The 23,215-nt window shown below is 42.8% G+C and overlaps 1 protein-coding gene across 3 annotated transcripts in view; it reads left to right on the forward strand.

Annotated features, from left to right (window-relative positions):
* TOP3A (DNA topoisomerase III alpha) overlaps nt 1–23,215 on the forward strand; it is a 1,120,433-nt gene that overhangs the window by 38,850 nt on the left and 1,058,368 nt on the right. For all 3 annotated transcript variants that reach the window (XM_044089591.1, XM_044089590.1, XM_044089593.1), the window contains one exon: nt 3,857–3,916. In XM_044089591.1, the coding sequence (XP_043945526.1) occupies nt 3,857–3,916 (60 nt within the window). The remainder of the gene's footprint in view (nt 1–3,856; nt 3,917–23,215) is intronic.

Raw genomic sequence — 23,215 nt, forward strand, 5'->3', positions numbered from 1 at the left:
TGGCTACCCCCACACCTGTAATTACTAGCAAATAACAAAATTCAGCCAACACTAGCTTTTAGTTCAAGTTACTGAAGAGCAGAATAACCAGTTAAAAATTCCTTCAACACTCCTTCATACACAGTTTAAATCAATTTAAATACTGTATTTTTTTAAAAAGTGCATAAAAGGTACTTAAATTCTCTTATACGTCCAGTTGAATATAACCAAGTTCTTAGCTTGCCAAGCTGAAGTTTTAAAGCAGGAATTATTTCACATGCACCAGTTTAAATATGCAAGGACAGGAAATCAATGAATGTGGCTACCCCCACACCTGAATTTACTAGCAAATAACAAAATTCAGCCAACACTAGCTTTTAGTTCAAGTTACTGAAGAGCAGAATAACCAGTTAAAAATTCCTTCAACACTCCTTCATACACAGTTTAAATCAATTTAAATACTGTATTTTTTAAAAAAAAAAGTGCATAAAAAGGTACTTAAATTCTCTTATACGTCCAGTTGAATATAACCAAGTTCTTAGCTTGCCAAGCTTGTATTCTAAAAACTATGCCAAAGTGGGAATGGAGTCAAGGATTTTTGGTACTAGAGATGACTGCAAGTATGAGTACAGTAAAAAGGCAAGAAGTTCTGGAATTTACTAGAGAAAACTGGCAAAGGTACAAAGGTATTGAGAGCAAATAGAGAAGGAAAGGTAGTATAGATTGGATGTGGTGAGGAAGAAATCTGGACTGTAAGTTAGAGACTGCCTTCCCTATCAGGATTGATATCAGAGTGGAGGCTGAGAAAAGGGATTGGGAGTCCTAAGTGAAAGTTCTGCTCTGGTAGAGTTTTTAGTTGAATCTAGAACAGAAGCAGCTGTTTAAAGGGGGATAATTTAGTATGGTATATGCAATTCCAGATGGACTTTAGCTTATGAATGTTTTGTGCTGATTTTAAAAATGAGGGGTATTTTTGTTGGTTAAAGTGAGAACATAGAATTGGATGAGAGAATGGCCAGTCTGAAAGGAGGGGGGGGGTCCTAGACCTGTGATGGAGCCAGGTAAGTTGGTTATTACTGTAAGTGTGTGGTTTCTAAAAACAGGGTTAGGATTTATTTTTTTGTATATATACAGTTTGCCGTCATCAAGGTTGGATAAAAATTCATTAATGGAAATCTTTAGCCTGCCTACTAATCTTACGTTAAAGTCAACCATGGTGGAAAAGGTTTTGTTGGGGATGCTGCCTTTTAGTAATTAATCAGTCGATTAGAACTTAGAAGAATAGAGAACTTCTGATTTGCCACAAGTACACAAAAATATCCCTGAGCCATCTCTCATATAGGTATCACACAGAAGTGTACTCCCTGTGGCTTGTCTCTTGGCTTCTTCTCTTCCAGGAGTAATCTTCCTAGCTTTGGAACAGTGAAAATCCTATCTTTGTAGTAGCTCAACACAAGGAAAAATTGCTAGGGATAAATGGTCATGTTTCTCTGCATGTGCTAATATAAGGTATTTAGATCGCTTTACTGCTCCCATTCCTGCCGTCCTGGAATATCTCACAAATATTTTTGACACTGGCTTCATCCATCCATCAAACTGCATTTGGCTGGCATCTCTAATTTTTCTTCAAGGCCAAGATTCATATTCATTACCTCTACTGAAAATACACAGTCTTCCTTAACCAGTCTTAACTGATTTTTTTTTTTAATACCTTTTCTGTACACGCCATCACTCACATAGGACTTGCATTTTATTCTTGAAAAAAAATTGATGCAGTCTCATTTTTGAACCAGGAGGTTCAGATGATTTAAAGCTTCTTATATGGATAGCTTTTTATAGCCAGCTGGAAGGATTTCTGAGCTTCAGGCTCTTTCTGCTGAACCTCCTAATGCAGTGTTGCATAAAAACAGAGCATATCTTAGGATCTTTTGGTTTAACATTGCTGAAGTGTCAGGTTTGAACTAGTAAAGTTAATTTGCTTGTATTCTGTCCATCTAATCTTGAGAGTGTACTTGCTACTACACTGCATAGATTCCTCTCGCCATCCCCCACTGAGATGTTATTTAGCCAGACTCGAGTACTGGTGCAAAAGACACCCAAGAGTTTATTTTGTTTTCTCCCTAAATGCTGTGCACAAAATGTCTAAAGTTAACCTTGTATGGGAACTAAGGTCGGGTGGCACAATGCCAGGGTAATCCTATGGGCTAGGCTTGTAAAGGCTCCAGGGCCATTAGCCTAGTACACACCTTTGAACCTATGATGGCTCTCAGACTGAGTAAGTTTGCTGTTGTAAGCACAAAAAGCCTTTGCCACATATGACTAAAACTGCTCCTATTATGGCTTTAACTACCTTGGTAGCCATTTCCAAAAATGCAGCTTGGTAACATTTGTGACACAGCTACATGGTGTTCTCTTTATATTTTTGTGAAGCATTACAAGCTGGATTTGGTATCCAGAGCCAGTTTTTCCTTTGGGGCTACTGATAGCAAAGTTATGCTCTCCTGAGGGACCTATCCCATAGTTAGAGCTTCTGATGCTGTACTGTGAGTTGCCAAGGGGTGGGCTTGTTTTGATTCGATACAAACTTTAAGTGCTTACAATACACTTGTTTGCCCATCTGCAGTAATGAGCACACTTTCCTTCCATTGTCTGTTTTGACAAGGTTTTGTTGGTTATTTTGGCCAACCTCAAATTTAGAGAGGCAGTAAATATGTTATGGGATGAGGGGGTAGAGTTTGTTTGCCAAGCAAGCCTAATGTGGTCTTAGTCCTACAAGTTGCAGAGTGTAGACCTGTTTTTAACAGATCTGATGTTCCGGTAAGTACATAACTTTCATTTTATATATATTTGTCAGAATGCTGGGTCTGCTAGTAGAGGTCCAGTAGCAGGAATCAACCAACTACCATCCCCTTGCCACTGGATTTCCTGCTGTTGTGTGCTTTTTCATTTGCTTCAGAACTGGAGAGGCAGGAGGGTCCAGGCATTGTGAGATGGAGGAGGAGGATAGCAGCCTGGGCTAATTCTGCATGCACATGGTGTTTATTATTCTGCACAGCATACATTGTACAAGGAGGATAGCAGCCTAAGAAAATGCTGCATACGCATGATGTTTATTAGACTGCACAGCATACATTGCATGAGGAGGATAACAGCCTGATCAAATTCTGCATGCACATCGTGTTTATTAGACTGCACAGTATGCATTGCACAAGGAGGATAGCAGCCTAAGAAAATGTTGCATACACATTGTGTTTATTAAACTGCACAGCATGGATTGCACCTTTTTTAGGTTTACTGTTGACTGGCAGTGAGGATGATGGACCTTCAAAAATCCCAGTCTAATGCATCTCTGGACTCTGCAGTATTTCTCAGCAGAGACAACAACTAGCAAATAAATTAGGGCTAGGAGGTTAAAATATTATAAAAAAAGAAAAAAAAATATATATATATATATATATATATATATATATATATATATATATATATATAAAAATTAACAAGTATAGATTTCTGAGGGCATGAAACGCAGATAACTTCTGAAAAAACACCAGAAATGCTTGCATGGATATGTGTGAAAAGGACTGCAGAACAAGTACTATTTGATATGTATTGAGCTGTAGTGCTTGATACCTGCAGCGACTTTACTGTGTAATTAAAACTCTTCTTCACTGAGTTAAAAATCCCAAATCTATGTTTCTTGTCATTTTCAGCAAGTTTTAGCTTCCATGTTGTGGTTGCCTAATTTTCTGCAAGATTCAGGGTGTTAAAAGTGTTGTAAAGTAGAGGAGACCAGCAACTTCTAGATCTGTGCAAGTCAAGGCAGTTTATTTGTAACTACTATCTTAACAGTGTTTGCATATGTCATTGTCTTTTTCAGAGAGAAGGGCTGTCTAAATTTAACAAGATCTATGAATATGAATACCACTTGCTTGGCCAGGTGAGAGATTTTTTTCTCCATAAGGTTTTACCATGTAGAACTGCTTATTCATAGCATATTCATAGTTTGATTTTTAGTATTTTATATCAAGGTGCAGCCAGCTAGCTTTGTGCCTGGTGCCCTCCCCCCAATGTGTCACCCATCCCTCAACTTCAAATTGAGGAGAAAAAAAAAGTATCTTTCTTTTAAACTGTAGCAAATTGCTGCTATAGTTTATGCCACTCAAAGAATGCTACGTCATTTCTGACTACAAATGCAATACTGGTATTTATTTATTAATAAATGTTGGTATGAACCGATTGGCCTGTATCTGCCGAACGCATCTCCCTAACAGTTTGCATCTGAGCCAGTTGTCCACTTTGCTGGTTTATCTTGCATGAGTAAACAGGCAAATTGTTCAACTGCTTAGCTAACAATCATTTTACCTGTGTGTGCATGCCATCTGAATTATTAAGCCACTGCTTTTTGTTGCTCTTTGTCAGTGTATGCAGCTATAATTACCAAGTTAGCTTTGTTAGTAGTGTTAGAAATATGAAAATGCATTATTATTTTAGACTAACAGGTAACAATATGTCAGCTCAAAAGAAACAATGTTAACACTTCATTGTTTCACACACAACTGCTTCTAGTTTAGAAATGTTGTACAGTGCGGAATATATAAAATCTTAAAAGGGCAACACCACATATTAGTTCTAAAATAATGGCTGTGTATAATGTATACATTCTCTTTTGCAATTTTATTTCACTTATCCCATTTCGTTGTTTAACTCGTTTAAAACTGAACAGCAGGAGGTTAATGAACATGTGCTTCCAGAGATCTTCTAACCCAGGAAAACTCTTGCTTCCTGACAGCTTTTCTTGAAAATCCTCTACTGAAAACACACCATTAAATTTATAATATCTGATAAATGGTGAGAGTTGCAAAAAAATGTAAAAGTATCTCATTGTTAGATAACGGGTTATACAGTAGTGTTAGTATCAAAGGTCTGTCTATAGATGCTGATTTTATGTTGCAGATTTATGAAAGAAACTGTATTTTGTTTGCTAATAAATACTAGATGTGCAAGACAGAACCAAGATATCAGTGAGGGACTTGTTCATCTGTTTAAAAGCTTTCCATCGTATTATAGCATACTGCTGTTTTGTGTTATTGCTAAATCTATGCAGTTTATGCATGTAATACTTTCACATATTTCAAACTGTTCACTCCCCAACATTCCTACTCAAAACATACCTATACCAAGCTAAACCTATCTACCGTCAAATACGTAAAAAAAACTAAACTTTAACCCACTCACATTCATCTCATCCCTCAAAGAATGTAACTGGCATCCCCTAAAGTACCTCAGTCTTGATGACACAGTTGAATTTTTTAATACTACCTTCCTGAGCATCCTTAATTACCATGCCCCCATAAGACTTTCCAGAACGAAAGCACAACCCTCCCCATGGCTACAGAAAACCACTAAGTCAGAAATGAAAAACGGGGATAAAGCCTGGGAGCACTGGCGCAAAACCAAAACCCCCTCAACAAGACAAATTCCTAGAACTAAGCAATAGAGTTAAAAAGCTAATAAAACAGGACAAATTCCAATACTACCAGTCTGCCCTAGACTCCCCCAAACAATTCTGGTCCTTCATAAACTCCATCCCCCACCCAGGTAAAGTCAGTACCCCTCCTCCTAACATCCCTCACTCCTCCAAAAATATTGCTAATTCATTCAACACACACTTCAAACAAACCATACTATCACTAGCTAAACAACACAACCCCCCTCCCCTTCAACCCACACCTTCAACTAGTAACCTCCCCCACTGCCTTCTCTTTTTCTCCTGTACCTACCTCCAACTTAAAAAAAACTCTTAACTAAACTTAAGCCCACCAAATTAGCAGCAGACAACCTCCCAAGTGAATACCTAAAAATCGCAGCTGATGCTCTGGCCTACCCAGTATCCATCTTGATTAACCGATCTCTGTCAGAAAGTTACGTTCCCACACTGTGGAAAGTATCACATATACAATTCCCCTGCACAAAGGCGGGCCCCTCCACAGAACTAATCAATTACCGCCCCATAGCTATTCTCTCTCCACTCTCCGAAATACTAGAGAGATGCATACATTCTCAGGTCTCAGACTACCTCCTTACTAACAACCTCCTTTCCAATACTCAGTATGGTTTCCAACCAAACCATAGCACCACCACTGCGTTACTCTCCTTTACTAACGCTATCCTTCAGCATAAAAACAATGGCCATCTCTCCTCTGCTACTTTCCTAGATCTATCTAAAGCATTTGACATGGTCCCACACAAACAACTCCTCTCTGTCCTCAGTAACCTATCCTTCTCTCAATCAGTCACCAACTGGTTTCAGAGTTACCAGTCTGACCGCCAACAATCTGTTGTATGGTAGAATGACATATTTCCCCAACTACCTGTCTCCATAGTTGTTCCCCAAGGATCCATCCTTGGACCCATACTCTTCTCTGTTTTCACCAATAATCTAGCCTCTACCACCAAACATGGCACACTCATACAATACGCAGATGACTCGACCATCATCTGCTCAGCCCAGTCCCTACCCAAACTGCAAAAAGTCAAACAGGAAGCCTTTTCCTCTGAAACTTGGTTATCCGATGCCCAATAATACTCAACCCAAACAAAACTAAACTACTCATCTTCCAACCCACCAAACATACTCAAAACAACTCTCACTTTAACATCACAGCAAAAGACAACACCACTATATATCCAACTGAACACACCAAATTGCTAGGAGTGGAAATAGACAATAAACTAAAATTTGACATTCACATATCATAGTTTCATAGTTTAGTACTAAGCTATCTGCCCTGGGGCATTTGTAAGCCTAGCCATAGTGATGTGGCTTTCGCCACCCCATGAAATGGTACAAAAATGCACAGAATAGATTTAGAATACTGTGCCTCTGTCTAGTAGCGACACAGTGAAGGTCCCCTTATATAATAGAATTAGTTTACTGTGCCCCTGTCTAGTAGTGACACAGATATGTGACCCCTGGGGTAAACTTACGATCTCCCATCCACTCATCAAGATTTCTCTTGAAGAGAGTCAGTGAGGGGCTCTGTCTAACATGAACTGGGATCTTGTTCCAGAGCATGGGAAGCCTCTGGGTTATGAATCTATCCCTCCAGCATGTCCTATTCATACTTGTACCGAGGTTTAAGTCTTTAGCTCTCATGGTTCTGATGGATTTGGATTTTTTGAGGTGGAGCATGTCCATCAGTTCCTGATTGGACATGGCATTGTACGTCAGGCAGAGATCACCTCTGAGCAGGCAGTATGCTACTGAATAAAGCTGGAGTTTCTTTAGTCTGGCAGAATAAGACATATGTTGGAGACCCTTGATCCTCTTGGTGAGGTACTTTTGTGGTCTCTGTAGCTGTTGAAAATGCTGGGTGAGGTACATACCAAATGGGGCATTATACTCAATCATGGGTCTGATGAGGGAGGAGTATAGGGGTACAATGACAGCCTTGGATCTGGATCCCTTCATGATAAGGTGTGCAAGGTAGAATGTTTTTCTAACCACTTTGGCAACATGGGTGTCAAATGAGAGGTCGCTGTCGACTTGGGTCCCTAGGTCTCCGATTACTTTTTCTGTATGACCATAAAAAAAAGTCCACAAAAACTAGGAGCGTTATACAGAAATAAGCAACTTCTCACCAAAGCAGCGAAGATTTCAATAGCAAATTCCCACCTTATCTCCACCCTACTTTATGCCTCTCCAATATATACCAACCTAAGGCAATGCGATCTAAACAAGCTAGAGACCTGCTACAACAAAATCACCAAGTTCGCCACAGGGGCATCCTACCGTAGTCACCACTGTCTCACTTGCTGAACTGGGCTGGCTTGAACTCCCTCACCTCCTTCAATGGTATCAACTATCACTTACCCACAAACTAATAAACCATCCACTAAATGTCCCATCCCTCCAGAATCTTCTCCAACCCTATCACACCACCAGACCACTAAGATCCAGCAACAAAAATCACTTGCAGATCACTAAAGCCAATAACTCTGCTGGTGAAGCACTATTATCTTGCGCCATAGCCAAATTATGGAACTCCCTCCCACCCACAATTACCTCTGTACCATCATGCACCCACTTCAAAACTTTACTAAAAGCGCACCTAAATACATGCTGGCTATGCCCTTGCAACTCCCACTCTAATATCACCCACCCCATCCAACCACTACCTTTCTTTCCACCCCACTAACTACCTTGATTATAGCAAGCTCAGATGCTCATAAGCCAAGTACTTATTATACAGCAGGAACTTCTTATTGTAACATTTGTTAATGTCTGTTATGTACTTCGCAGATAAAGATACTAGTTGTCTACTGATGTACTATGTTCATCTGTAAATATGTTTGTAATTAATTGCTATGTTAAATTGTTAATCACTATGTAATCCAATGTAACTACTGTCTGTTTATTTTAACTGTGGAGCTTCTCTCCCTGGGCCTCCACTGAAAATGGACTTGCGTCCAGTCGGACACTCCCGGTCAACAAATGTAAATAAATAAATAAATAAACTGTTTATGTTGGCAAGTATCTGTGGCACCATTGTCTACCTCACCTGTAGGTAACACTGCTTTTTTGAAATTAATGCAGTTATGAAAATATAGGTAATAGTCATAACAGCTTTAAATAGCATTTATATCTCAAAATTTCTTCACATTACCCATCATGTTTAGTGTTCACCTAGTACTCCAGTCTGCCACTCCCAACATGGCAGTGTCACACTCTGTTTTTGCATTATGGAAATGTGTCCAATTTATCATTACTTTTTGTAAACATTCCTTGACTCCAGATCTGTACGTTCCATGCTGACAATTTCACTGACATGATTAGTAAATCATGTCAGTTTGTACATGCCAGCTTGCTGCATTAATTTTATGTATGTAACTTTACCAGGAACAATGACTGATGTACTTGTTTCAGGAGTGCAAAGAAATCTCCTGTAAAGATGAGTATACTCTTACAGGAAGTCTGCTTTCCTGATGATTATACTGTTGTACGAAGCAATGAGTTAGAGAAACATCCCTTTTTTAAAATTAATTATACAGTATAATGAAGCACAATCAATAGATCACACATTTAACACACTGGATTGATCATTTAAATAGTGCCCAACTGGAACTTGGAACAGAATGTGAATGAGCAGAAGGAAAGCTTTGAGACAGACTGTTATAACAAGTAGACTTTTTTTCAGTCACTAAAATTGAGCCATCAGGCTTAGGGACAGAAGCACTCTGTTGAACAGCCCATATCTTTCACTTTGAACACTTTAACTTATACCCTTATCTCTGATGTTTGGTTCTGGAGCTCTTGTTGGTACATGCACAGCTTTACTGGATATTGATCTGGTCATTCTCTGTTGAAACTGGCTTGATTGGTTCTCTGAAGTAATATTTTCAAGTTGCCAGTTATCATCAAGAACCAGTTTTCTTCAATTTCATCTAACCGTGGTACCATAATTTTTTTGCACTGTGTATGAGTGTGGTTCAGTAGTTTTCTGCAGTGCAAAACCTGGTGTCTACCACTACCTCCCTTTAACTTCCGCTGGAATGTTTTTAAGGATAAGAGATGGATGTTTGAATGATGTGAGTAAAAAAAAAAAAAAAAAAAACTTTTGTATGAAGTTTTAGCTTTGTGGTCATTTTGGTTGACTATGTTATATGAAATTACTTTAGACTCCATGTTTGACCCTAACTTTGGCATGTCAGTTTATACTTGTCTGACAAGCATGAGTTGCGAAGGGTTTACTCCAGTGTTAAAATGTGGAGTAACTTGACATGCTGAGAGCTCTAAGAATCGGCCTAAACCAAAATCAGAATTATATTGGACGAATTCAACATAACTTATGGACAATTTACATATACCATTCACTCTCCTGAGGGATAGTCCTTATGAATTTTGACTAAGATTCTACCCTATTACCCCTTTTACACTAATATAACAGATGCATTCTGTTCCCGAGAATTACAGTAATCACGTTTCCTAATACAATGCATACAAGTCTGTATAACAAACTATATACAAATAGTTTTCCGTATCTTCCTTTCTGGTGGTAAATACTAATGTTGCTGTTAACCTAGCCCTCTTAACTTGACTATCTTCACCGTAGGGTTGATAAACATCTTTGGATTGTTGGGATTCCCTTGACTGTTGCATTATGCCTTTTCTCTCACAATATTTCCATCCTTAACATATTCCAGCAATCCCACTTATATATGAAGTCCAGATGCTATTTTCTTTAATATTTCTCTTTCTGTCCCTCTTATTTCTTATGCTAATTCCACTGATTCCTTGACTTTTTTAGTTTCTTGTCTGTTTTCCATTTCCTTGCTATTGTTATAACCTTAATTTCACTAATACTTATGTTATCAACTGCTTACCCCATTATCTTTCAGCCTAGTTTAACAGATAGCTAGTTTCATCTATACCCCAAGTCTTCCCTGTTACTTTCTTTATTAAATCTATTCCTTTCCTAAACATTTCTAGTTTCAGACAGTCAAAAATGTGTGTGGAAGGTTCAACAGAACAACGTTTGCATCTCCATAAGGTGCTACCAATGGTTGGGAGCATCTTATTTAATCTTTGTGGGGTGTAAAAATACTTGTAGAGATACTTCTACCCCAAAATTCTGAATTTTCTCAACTTAGTTGTGACTCTGAGCCCAACATATTTCCCTCCTTGGTCTGTGAACTCTCTAGCAGTAGTTTCATTCCATCTTTTCAGTACTACCTTTTTTTATCCACTTATATTGTTAATGATACTCTGAATTCAGCTGTTCCTATTTGCCATTGTCCTGCTTTATTCAGTAATTTTAATCAATTCCGGTTTCTCCAGGTTTGTACATTGTATTTCTGCATCATATTTCCCCAGAATCTGTAAGATTCCCCTAAAGTTCATCCTTTCAAGCCTCTGCAGTTTTTAATAGTTTTGCCAGGTCCATCCTTTTATGCTCCTGTTTAAAATGTTCCCAGAAGTATATTTTCCTGTCATGCTCCCTCCATCTTGGTTATATCTATATTAATTGCTAACTGGTCCTTAAAATATCCTATTCGTTCCAATTCTGATTTCCCTGTCAGTTAGTTTTTATTTGGCACTTTCTGCAGTCCAGTATTAAATAAAGTATTGTTTTACCGTCCCCCCCCCCCCCACACTCACACACTTCTGTCTCCTGAACTCCAGAAGTACTTTTGTTGACTTGAAACTGCCAGTCCTCCATCTTCTGATGGGAGTAGCATATGCTGACTTTATAGTCTTTGCCCTTTATTTCCTCCATATGTATTTCAAGATCTTCTTTAGGATCTGCCAAAATCTCACTCCCGGATCTTCTTCTAAAAAAGCCTGAGCTGCATAAAATGTCAGGAGGGCCACAAACATCTTGATGGCTTATGTCCTTTGTGCCATATCACAAGACAGCGCTTTCCATTTCCATAGTAGTTTAAAAATGTTCCTTTTTACCTCTTCCCAGGTTTCCCTTGGAATTGTTCTGAGTCTTTTGCAAGCCATATTCCTAAATATTCTAGTCTATAGTGGCTCCATAACTGAGGGACTTCCTGGACTGTAGACTGGCTAGGTGCATATTTTATACCCAGTGCCTTAGTTTTCTACTTGTTAATCTTTTACCCAGAAATGTGTGCATTTTTTTTTTTTTTCAAATTATGGAATGCTTTTAGGAATGTCCTTGTTACACATAGTATAATATCCACAAATAATAGAAACTTGTAGATCCTACCTCCCCAGTTCCATTCAGTGATCTTTAACATTCTTATTTTCTGTGATAATGGCTCCAGGTATAATGCAACAGGTGTGAGGACATAGGCAGCCTTGTCTACATCCTGTCCTAATGTCTATTGCTTGTGAAACTTTTGCATTTATTTTTTATAACAGTGCTGGAACCTTTTGTATATTTCCTGTAGCAACTTAATACATTTCTGGAGTAACCTCACTTTATACATTTCCCATAGGTTATTCCAGTTTACTGTCTTGAATGTTTTCACTACGTCTAGTCTTTTTATGACTTATTTATTTATTTTTTTCAGCATGACAATGAATTGTGTGTGTTTTAATAATGCTGTGAAATATTGTCTCCCCTTTATAAAGTCACATTGGTCAAAATTACTTACTCCAAAATGCAACTCTGCCATTCTGTCTGCCAGGATGGCCATAAAAACCTTATGATTCAAAACTGATATTGGTCTGTAGGATTCTGGGAGGGAAGGATCCCTGCCCGTTTTATGGATAAGTGTTGTCACTGTTTTGTGCAAGGAGTTAGGAATTTGTTTTGTTTCAAAATTACATTAAACATTTCCTGCCAAATGTGTAGAATTTTGCTTTGAAATCCTTTCCACATCTCATCCAGACACCCATCTCAACCTGGGCTTTTTTTTAGAGGGATAACTTAAGTAAACAGGCGCAATCTCCTGAAGTGTAATATGTGTAACCAGACCCTTTGCTTTCACGTGTGTCAACCTGGGTATTTCAACATTTTGTTTGAAAGTGCCCATTTCCTCAGACCAAGCCAGATCTACTTTATTCTTGATATAAGGTTGTATAGTATTGCTTAAATCTTTCTTGTATTTCTGAGGGTTCCCTTACAATCTACCCAGATGTCAAACTTTTAGTTTTTACCGTGCTCAGTTCCATCTTTTTTGCTAGTTTAGTTTCCCTATTAAATGTTTCTGCAGTTTTGGGGTATTTTCATAGTAAGATACTCCTAGGACTTGCTCTTTCCACCTTTCGTCAAGTTCCTTCTGTTCTTGTTCATTTATGTAGAGTTCTCACTTTCATTTACAAGCTTATTATCTTTGCCAGTTCTACATTTTGCTTTTATTTTCTATCATCCTAGTCTTAGCTGGCTTTTTGCTGGACATTTAATTTGATATTCTCTTTAAATTTGTTCCAGCCCCTAACAATAATCCTAAGTGATTTGTTTAGTTTCTTTTTAAACTATGGATTGCAGCCCCCCCCCCCCAGTCTTGGTCAACCATCCCATATTGAGTTACCAATTTCTTAACTGTCAAATCAAACATTTTTTCTGGTTTCTTTTTTTATTAGTGCCTCATCAGGTAATAGAAGAGGGTGGGACTGCACTCATTTCATTACATGTATATGTTTTACTGACATACAGACCCTATCAGTTCTTGATTTAGTCGTATGCTGTGGAAATTCATAAGCAAATTGTTAATTCTCTGGAGAACTCTCAGCTAAATTTGTAAAAACAAAGCCTTTTGAACTTGTTTTAAAACTCTACCCTCAGCTGTAACCATCTTTGATCTCTGTCCTCCTGAAACATCTTCTTTGTCTGTAATTTATATTCCAGTCTCCTGGAACAGTGGATTATTCCTTGGCTGAATGCCACTATTTCTAGCATTATGCGATGAATCTGAGTCTTGGGAGGGGGTACATATTGCTTTTGTTGCTCCTTTCTCTGTCCAGTCCGCCACCCCACAGTACCTCAGATCTTATTTGCCGCTCTTAGTTTTAGCAGCGTGTTCCTGCTTGTGCTTCTCTGTCATCATTTTTTGGTGAGTTTTTTAATCCTCTCTTTTCTGTCCCTATCTAGACTCTCCTGGTTCTATCCATTAGACTGTTTTCTTTAAAAAAAATGTTGTCTTTTTTTCCCCTTTTTCTCTGCTTCTGCTTCATGGCTGATAAAAAGCCATTAGGCTTTAAAAAGTGCACTTCCTGTGAATAGAAGATTCCCTTATCTGATGCCCATGGGGAGTGTGTGTACTGTTTGGGGCCTTTTCACTTGGATGCCCCCTGTGACATTTGCAGGGCTTTTAATCACCGGGCTCTGGCAGATAAGAGAAGTAAACTAATTTTAAAGGATTTGCTTCCTCCTTCTGCCACCTCACGAATCCCTTCCACATCAACCCCTGGCTAAGAAATCCAAACCTTCCCGAAGTCCAGGAGGCTGTCTCCCTTGCGGTCTTCTTTAGAACCATCCAGGAAGAAATCTAGACTGTCAGAACTGACTCTTTTTTGGCTCAGAGCTTTCTGACCTTGACATCTCCTCCACCACATTCTTCCTCAGTTGCTACATTGCCGAGTGGCACTGTCTGGCCAGGGACCTCTTTGCCGGTGGCTACTAGGGGGTCTCTGTCCTGTTCCCAGTGGAGATCCCCCTGACCTCCTGACCTACTTCCTCAGCTTTGTCTAGGTCTTCCTGAAGCTCGTCTTCTAGGGATGTTGGTAAGCTCATGAGAAAGTTCCTCGAGACACAAATCTAGATGGGGCTTGTGTCTGCCCCATCTGTTTCCGCATCTGTGAGTCTGTCGCCCTTCCAACTGGTAGCTCCTTCTCTGATTTGACCCCTGGTTTTAGAGTTGTCGGTTCCATTGGGTCCCAGTACCAGTGTGTTGGAGCCAATAGAGATCTCTTAATCTCCGACATTCTCCTCTACTTGCTTGGCTCTGGCTGCTTTGATTCCGAGAGTGTCTTAGAGCTGTGGCGTGAAAGTCTATTCCGGGGGGTGGGGGGGTTGACTTTGACTCCGAAGCTTTCAGAGTCCTCTCTTTCCCTTGGGGCCATGGCCTTTGACACCTCATCTCCAGCTCCCCCCTTGGAGTGGGAGACCCATTCTTTCCAGGAGGTGGCTTCAGCCCCGGCGAGACAGCTTCAGGTGGTTCAGAGTACTTCTGCATTAGTGGTTGTGGAAAGGGTCCTCTCCATTCCTAGGAGACCGTCTGCACTTACTGCAGCAGAACTCCCCTTGCCCAACTCTGGATCTGTGCCTGAGACCTCTGAGCTACCGCATGGACAGCCAGTCCCGGAAAGCTTCCACATCATTCCCTCACTGGATCCCCAAGCTTCTTCCGACACCTCCCTGAAGTGTCCCCCCAAGGATATTCCTTGGAAGAGACTGTGTAAAAGAAGACATGTGGATTCCCCCATGGAAACCCTCACCACAGATACCAATTTCGAAGAAGGTGAAGGATCTCCCAAATCACTATCAGACGAGGTCTCCTTTGGAAATTCCTTGAAATTCTTCACCAGAAGGGTGGATGTTCCTCCCAAACCCTTTCAATGGAGGAATCTGTATCGTGGGGTGGCTTTTGGGGCTGTCATGTCTACTACCTGGTTGTCCACCCCCCTGGCCGACCTGTTCATCCAGCTAGTGTTGTCGAGGACCTGGAATGAACTGGATACAGTAGAACAGATTCCTTAATGTGCTGATAAAATTTTAAGTGCTCCAACTGACAAAGCCTTATGGTGCAAAGGAATTCTGGTAGATGATTTGCTTGTGGCAGCCCCAACCAAGAAGGAGAGCTGGCTCAGGAAAGCTCCTCTGTCCATCCCCCTCAGTAGAGAATCACTGGTGTTGGACAGAATTGGCAGAAAAGTCTACATCTCATCTCCCTTTGCACTTCGGACATTGAACTTCTTATCTCATTTTACCCAGCTACAAATGGACTTGGTTAAGGAATGTTCTTACTAGGTCCCTGGGCCAATGTCTACTGAGGAATGGGCGTCTCATTCCTCTAGGCTGGCCTCCCTACATTCCCTAGCCAATGCATCCATGAGGCGTATCTCTCACGCTGAGGACGGCACCTCAAAGGGTGGGCAGTTCCGGCATTACCATAAGACTCCATGCCTGGATGAGGCTGTGCAATTTTTGTGGAGCCTTTCAACAGTCCTTTATTAATGCCTCCTTTGATAGCTCCACCTTGTTTGGGCCCCCGGTACATGACACCTTAGCCCAGAGTGAGAAAGATGGTAAGACCCTGTTCAGGATCCATTTTCTGCTCCACAATGGACCTTCTCCAGGAACAGCGTGGAAGTAAGAAAATGTGATTTTGGAAGTCACAGGGCCTTTTCCAGGACACTCGGGGAGACCCCCCCCCCCAGCAGTCAGGGGACGTTTCTCCTTGCACCCAGAAGCTTGGAAGGCCATCTCAGTTGACAAATGGGTGATAAAGATCATATCCAGAGGATACTCCATTCCCTTTTCCCACATTCCTAAACAAAACTATTGCCTCCCTGATGTTCCACCCAATCAGAGGGAGGACGCGGCCCAAGAAATAAAAAAAGTTACTACATAAGTCATCCAAGATATCCCTTCCCAATCAAATCAGATTGGGCGTTTACTCCAAATTCTTTTTGGTACCCAAAAAGACAGGGGACCTGCGCCTATCTTGGATCTAACCTCCCTGAACAAGTCAGTGAAACGAAGTTCAGGATGGTCATGATACCTCCGGAAGATGGGCAATTGGATGTGCTCTATAGACCTCAAGGATGTGTACTACCATATCAAAATGGACAGGCGCTCCAGGCCTGTTCTATGCTTCACTACTAGTTTTGGGCGCTTCCTTTTGATCTCGACTCAGCCCCCAGGGTGTTCTCCAAATGTCTAGCAGTAGTTGCAGCTCATCTCCATCTGCAAAGCTGTCCGATATTTCCATATGTAGACTATTTGCTCCTGACCACCCCAACCAGGCCACTACCCCTCCAAGCCAGCGATTACTTCTTCAGTTTAGCCTCTGTGCAGGGAATAACTGTCAACTTGCAAAAGTCACACTTTGATCCAGTTCAGGTTATAGATTTCATAGGAACACATCTAGATACAAAGATGACTTATGTTTACCTTACATTGGACAGGGTGATGAATCTAAAATCCCATGTCAGCCAGATCTTGACTGCTTCAGTACCCCCCCCCCCCTGGCCAATCTAGTTCTATGAGCATTAGGCTCCATGACAATAACCATGACTCTTCTTCCAATGGCATGCTTCCAAATGCAAATTCTTCAATAGATATTGGCTGTACAGTGGTCTCTCCTCGGGAATCCCTTGTACCTTCACATCAACCTGTGTCCAAGGGCTCTCTTCTTTGGTGGCTCCATTTTCCAGAGATCACCCATGGGCGACCATCCGTCCTTCCCTTCTCAGTCGCCGCATTGATCATGGACACCTCCCAGTTCGAGTGGGGGGTCATTGTCTGTGCCATACTGTCCAAGGCATGTGGACACCCCAGAAGACCAAGTTGTACATCAGTTTTCTTGAGATGAGAGCGGTTCTTCTAGCATTGCAGGAACTAGACAGCTTTCTTCCTCAGGTGACTATTGCACTCTAAACAGACAATATGTCAGTAGCTTGCAGTGACCTCTTTGCGTCCCCTCTCAACAACAAATACAGTAACTAAAAATATACCAAAGGCACACAGAAGGAGCCTTGAAGTGTCACACTGATCTTTATTGAATCAAAACCACATAAGTGCTTCACTGCGTTCTGGTTTGGATTGGGCACTTTTTCTCCTTTTGGAGCTAAGAAATGCTGCAAGTATTTTGTCTTGATCCCTCCTCAGGGACAGTTCCCCAGGGATGCTCTGGTGCATGCTTGCCCCCCCCCCCCGATCTACTGTATGCCGTCCCCCTCTTCTGTTTATTACCAAGTTCCTGCAGAAAGCTCTCTGGTTGTGAAGCAAGGTGATTCTCATTGCTCCCTTTTGGCCTCGACAAACCTGTTTTACCTTTCTTTGTTTTCCTCTGGTGTGCCCTCTGATGAAGTTGGATCAGAGTCCAGATCTACTTTCTCACCCGTCAGGGCATCCACATCTGGAAATTCATGGCCTGAAATGAACTGCATGGTTTCTCCACTTCTGTTGATGGCTGCATCTCCCACTTGAAAAATTTACAGAAGTAAGTGGAAATGATTCTCCTTCTGTGCTGAACAGAAACAGCTAGATCCTTTTACAGCCCAGTTTCAGTAGTACGAGACTTTCTGGCTTCCCTTTTCAAAGATGGTGCTAGTTATTCTACAGTCAAGGTTCAACTTGCTGCCATTTCCAGTTTGGTTTTGACTCTGTGTTTTTAGCATCTTCAAAATCGTGCAAAGCCTTTCTTAGGGGGCACCTTTCTACTCTGGCCTCCAGTCAAGGACCCTACACCTTCTGGGATCTTACTATGAATCTGCAAACCTTAGTCCTTCTCCCGTTTGAACCCTCGGCTGCTGTATACCTGAAATTTCTCTCCTGGAAACTCTTTTTCCTAGTAGCAATTACCTTGGCCAGGCGAGTGTCTGAGCTCCAGGCTCATTCTGTGAAATTTCCTTATTTAGTTTTTCATAAAGACAGTTACCGTACGGAGTTCCAAGATGGCTGCACACTGAGTACCAGCTTGTTTCTAACTCACCCAGTGTGGAAACAGAAACTCAGCAAAGAAGGCCAGTAGACTTGTGTTTATGGATGAATTTCAGTGACTGGCTAGTACGTACACTGCCTTAATGCCAGGAATAAAGAAATGCAGAAGACCTGGAAAAAAATCAGCTACAAAAAGTGAGGAAGAAACACTGACTAGGATGAGTTCTGCAGCTGTTCAGCAAAAAGTAATGCAACTTTCAGATGTGACTTCCAGTAACCTACAGGATGATAAAAGACAACTGCAATACAGACTTTGTTAAAATAGACAAAAGACTGATAGCGTATATCAACACAAAAAACTGGAACAAATGGAAGAAACTTTTAAACAGATACGCAAATGAGGTGATAAATCTGCAAAAATCAGAAGTCGAAATGAAGAAAAGGCTGGCTAAATAGGCGACTGCTCTGGAAGAGATGTTTCAAAAAATAATAGAATTAGAGGACGGAGCACATAAGGAAAACTTGAGATTTTCAGCTATACCAGAGAAGCTGGAAGGAGCAGACTGCATTAAATTTATGAAAGCACAAATAAGCAACTGGACTGGTATTTCACAGCAGGACTTTAGTTGAACGGGCACATTGTGCATATGCTCCAAATCTAGCTACAAGAAGGCAACCTTGACCTTTAATAGTAAGGATGCAATTTGGGCCTGTCTTCCATCATCCGGCCACAGGGACAGCCTGCATCGGCGCTCCAGTTGGTTCCCTTAGAGGAACAAGACCCCGTGGGTGAGCCCTTCTCGGATAGCCCCACCGAGGAGGTTCCTCACAAACGGAAGTGCAAAAGGAGGCACCTGGACTCCCCTGAGTCCCTCACAGAGGACACAGATTTGGAAGAAGGGGAAGGTTCCCCAAGGTTACCCCCTGAGGATGTCTCCTTTGGAGACATCATGGAAATGTTGCAAATCAGAGGAGGGTGGTCTGTCCAAAAACCTTCCTCGGATGAGTCTGCGTTTCTGGATACGTTCAATGCAGGCCCATCTACTTCTTGGGTGTCCCCCCCCCCCGGCTGACCCCCTGGTGGACTTCATTACCACCAGGTCTTGGAAGGAGCTGGACACCGTGGAGCCAATTCCCAGAAGGCCAGACAAGATACTTAGTCCCCCTTCTGATAGGATGGCTTGGTCTAAAGGTTCTCCAGTGGATGCCATGGTGGTGGCGGCTGCCACCAGGAAGGAATTAGCGCAGGAGAGTTCCTTTGTCCACCCTCCAGATAAGGAATCTCGGACGTTGGACTGCATTGGAAAGCGGATGTTTGCTTCAGCTACCTTCTCTGTGAGGGCGCTGAACTATATGGCACACATTATCAGACTCCAGCGAGACTATATTAAAAAATACGATGGAGCCCCCCCCCCCCCGGAGTCCACGGTGGCTGAGGACAAACGCACCTTCTTGCCTCGCATGGCCACTCTGAAATCTATTACTAACACATCTATGCGGCTACTCTGCCATGCCACGGAGGGAGCGGCTAGAGCCAGCAGAGCAGGCATCGTTCTGCGACGCCATGCCTGGCTCCGCCTTTGCGATTTTGCAGAACCCTTCAAGGCATCTTTCGCTAACTCTCCCTTTGACGGTTCTACGCTCTTTGGCAAGACCGTCCGCGATATGCTGGTCCAAAGCGAGAAAGACGGAAAGACGCGGTCTGCCGTTGGGATCCGCTTCTCTAATCCCCAACGGTCCTTCTCGAGCAACCAGAGGGGACAAAAGATGATGTGGTTCCAGAAATCACAGCAGTCCCGCCCCGCTTCTGATCCCTCATCCTTCAGAGGCAGAGGAGGACAAGGTGGACGCCGGGGCAGAGGGGGGCCGAGGAATCTCTGGTCCCGAGAACCTTTCTCGGACAGGCCCGTGCAAAAGCCCTGACGGCTTACCCGGCTGTCCCTCTCTGGAGGCAGTCGGGGGTGTCTGTCGGAGCACGTCCAAACTTGGGAGTCCATTACAACGGACCGGTGGGTGCTCCAAATTATATTCAGAGGTTATTCCATTCCTTTTCTGAGTCTTCCCCCTCCCATGAAACGCCTCCCCGATGTCCCACCCGATCAAAGAGAGGCGGCAGCTTCGGAAATTTCGAAGCTACTAGAAAAAAGAGCCATCCAGCACGTCCCCCCAGGCCAGTCCGGATTGGGGAATTACTCCAGATTCTTTTTAGTGCCAAAAAAGACAGGAGAACTGAGGCCCATACTAGACCTGTCATCTCTAAACCTGTTCATCCCCAAAGAGAAATTCCGGATGGTCACTCTGCAATCCATTCTCCCCTTCCTACGGGAGAATGACTGGATGTGCTCCATAGACCTCAAGGATGCGTACTACCACATTCTGATGGACAGACTATCTAGGAGGTTCCTCTGCTTTCGGCTGGGAGCCAGTCACTTTCAGTTCAGGGCTCTTTCGTTCGACCTCACCTCAGCCCCCACGGTGTTCACCAAGGTCATGGCCGTGGTCAGAGCCCACATGAGACTTCAGGGCATTCGGGTCTTTCCATACCTGGACGACTGGCTCCTCACCGCCTCCACCAGGCATCAGCTCTGCTTGGCCAGGGATTATACCCTGGCTCTTACTCAGCGTCTAGGTATTACTGTGAACCTTCAAAAATCATTCCTTCATCCTGTGCAGGTTCTGGAATTTATAGGGGCCAAGATAGATACACGCCGCTCCAAGGCCTTTCTAACAACAGACAGGTTGCGCAGTTTGTCTCTTCATGTTTTGGCAATTCTCCAGTCCCCAGCCCCACCTGCGGAATTAGTCCTGAGAGCTTTGAGCTCCATGGTGGCAGCCATCGGTCTGTCGCCCTTTGCGCGGCTGCGCATGAGAATCCTTCAATGGACTCTTCAGGTCCAATGGTCACACTTGCTGCACCCCTTGAGCACCCCAATTCCCTTGAGCAGGGTTTGCAAGGACTCCCTTCTTTGGTGGCTGCACTCTCAGGAGCTGCAAGAGGGGAGACCGTTTGTCATGCCTCAGCCCCAAGCCACGTTGACCACGGACGCTTATCGCCTTGGGTGGGCGGGCATGCTACGGGCAGAACCATCCAAGGCACGTGGGCTTCCTCAGAGACCTTTCTGCATATCAATGTCCTGGAGATGAGGGCGGTGCTTTTGGTGTTGCAAGCCCTTCAAGACCTTCTTCCTCCAGGAACTATTGCAATTCAGTCAGACAACATGGCTGTAGTCTGGTACATCAACAAACAGGGAGGAACCAGATCTTATCCCCTTTGCCGAGAGGCCATGAGAGTTTGGGGATGGGCGATCTCCACCAACAAACGGGGAGGAACCAGATCTTATCCCCTTTGCCTAGAGGCCATGAGAGTTTGGGAATGGACGATCTCCACCAACCGCTTTCTGGTAGCAACGCACATTCCGGGCCGGACCAACATCCTAGCGGACAAGCTAAGTCGCTTGATCCTCACACCATACGAGTAGTCTCTAAACCTGTTAGTAGCGAAACAGATCTTCTTCAAATGGGGTCTACCCTGCTGTGATCTTTTTGCTTCTCCGTCAAACACAAAGTGCAGCAAATTTTCGTTCTAATTCCCCAAATAGGGGAGAGCACCAGAGACGCTCTGGTTCATGCTTGGTCCCCCGGTCTCCTTTATGCTTACCCTCCGCTTATGACGAAGTTCCTGCAGAAAGCCCATCGGTTGGGGAGCAAGATAATCCTCATATCCCCATTCTAGCCTCGCCAGATCTGGTTCCCTTACCTGCGGTCTTACAGTGTAGTTCCTCCTTGGATCTTAGATCCCATTCCAGATCTAATTTCTCATCCTGCGGGATTACAACCCCCAAACCTGGGTGACCTCAAGCTCACGGCTTGGTTGATCCAGTTCCGCTGATGGCAAGGACTCCCGGTATCTCGTCACCAGTGAAAGCCATTCTGGTAGCAGCACACAAACCTTCTACCAGAAAAACCTACAGTAGTAAATGGAAATGTTTTTACATTTGGGCCAGAGACAGGGGCTTGGACCCCTTTACTGTCCCTATTCCGACGATTCTTGAATTTCTGTCCCAGATCTTTCATCAGGGAGCCAGTGCATCTACGGTTAAAGTACAGTTGGCAGCCATCTCTCATTTTCATGTGGGGGATGATGTAGGATCACTGGCTTCCACCAGGATTTGCAAAACTAAGGTGTTTTTCTGGTAAAACCGCCAGTTAAGTCTGCGGTCCCTCCATGGGACTTCACACTGGTCCTACAGGCTTTGACGGGCCCTCCATTCGAACTGTCCGCGTCAGCTCCGTTGAAATTTTTATCTTGGAAAACAGCCTTCCTGGTTGCAATAACTTCGGCCAGGAGAGTGTCTGAGCTTCAAGCCCTCTGTATGAAACCCCCTTATCTAATATTTCATAAGGACAGAGTTTCTCTCAGGACTAATCCTGCCTTCCTTCCTTCCTCCCTCCCTAAAGTAGCCTCTGAGTCGAATATTAATCAGTCTATTAATCTGCCAGTGTTTTTTTCCCAATTTCTAGAACAAAGGGGAATACACACTACACAAATTGGATGTGCATAGACAACTGCGTTTCTGTTTGCACAGGACAGCAACTAACCGTAAATCTGACCAATTGTTTGTGTCCTTTGCCAAGTCTTCTTTGGGTAAGCCTATTTCCAAAGTGACATTAGCCAACTGGATTTCACAATGCATCATTCAAGCCTAATTAGCTTCGAACAAACCGGTACCTTTGGGAATCCATGCTCATTCGACCCAATCCATAGCTACCTTTGCAGCGTTCTGGTCTAGAGTCCCTGTAGACGACATATGTTCAGCAGCTACTTGGTCCTCCTCTCATACATTCATTTCCCATTATAAATTGGATATGATTTCCAGGAGTAGGGCTTCCTTTGGCTCCGCGGTGCTCTGGAATATTTTTCCTTGAGGGCCGCCCAAGGTTTCTAGGTAGCTGGGGACTCTGTCCCACAGGTTGCAGACCAAATGAAGTTAACCACTTCAAATAAAGAAATTATGTACTCGCCATAATGTTCCATCTGAGTGGGTAACTTAATTTTCTGCAACCGACCCCCCCCCCCCTCCATTCCCCCTAACCAGTTTCGTGCTTCTTAACCAAGGAGAGGATTGTCCATTCTGTTAGGCAGTAGGTTACTGGCTTCT

Source organism: Protopterus annectens, chromosome 12.part0 (assembly GCF_019279795.1).
Source record: "Protopterus annectens isolate FY-2018-M chromosome 12.part0, PAN1.0, whole genome shotgun sequence".
Classification (NCBI taxonomy): domain Eukaryota; kingdom Metazoa; phylum Chordata; order Ceratodontiformes; family Protopteridae; genus Protopterus; species Protopterus annectens.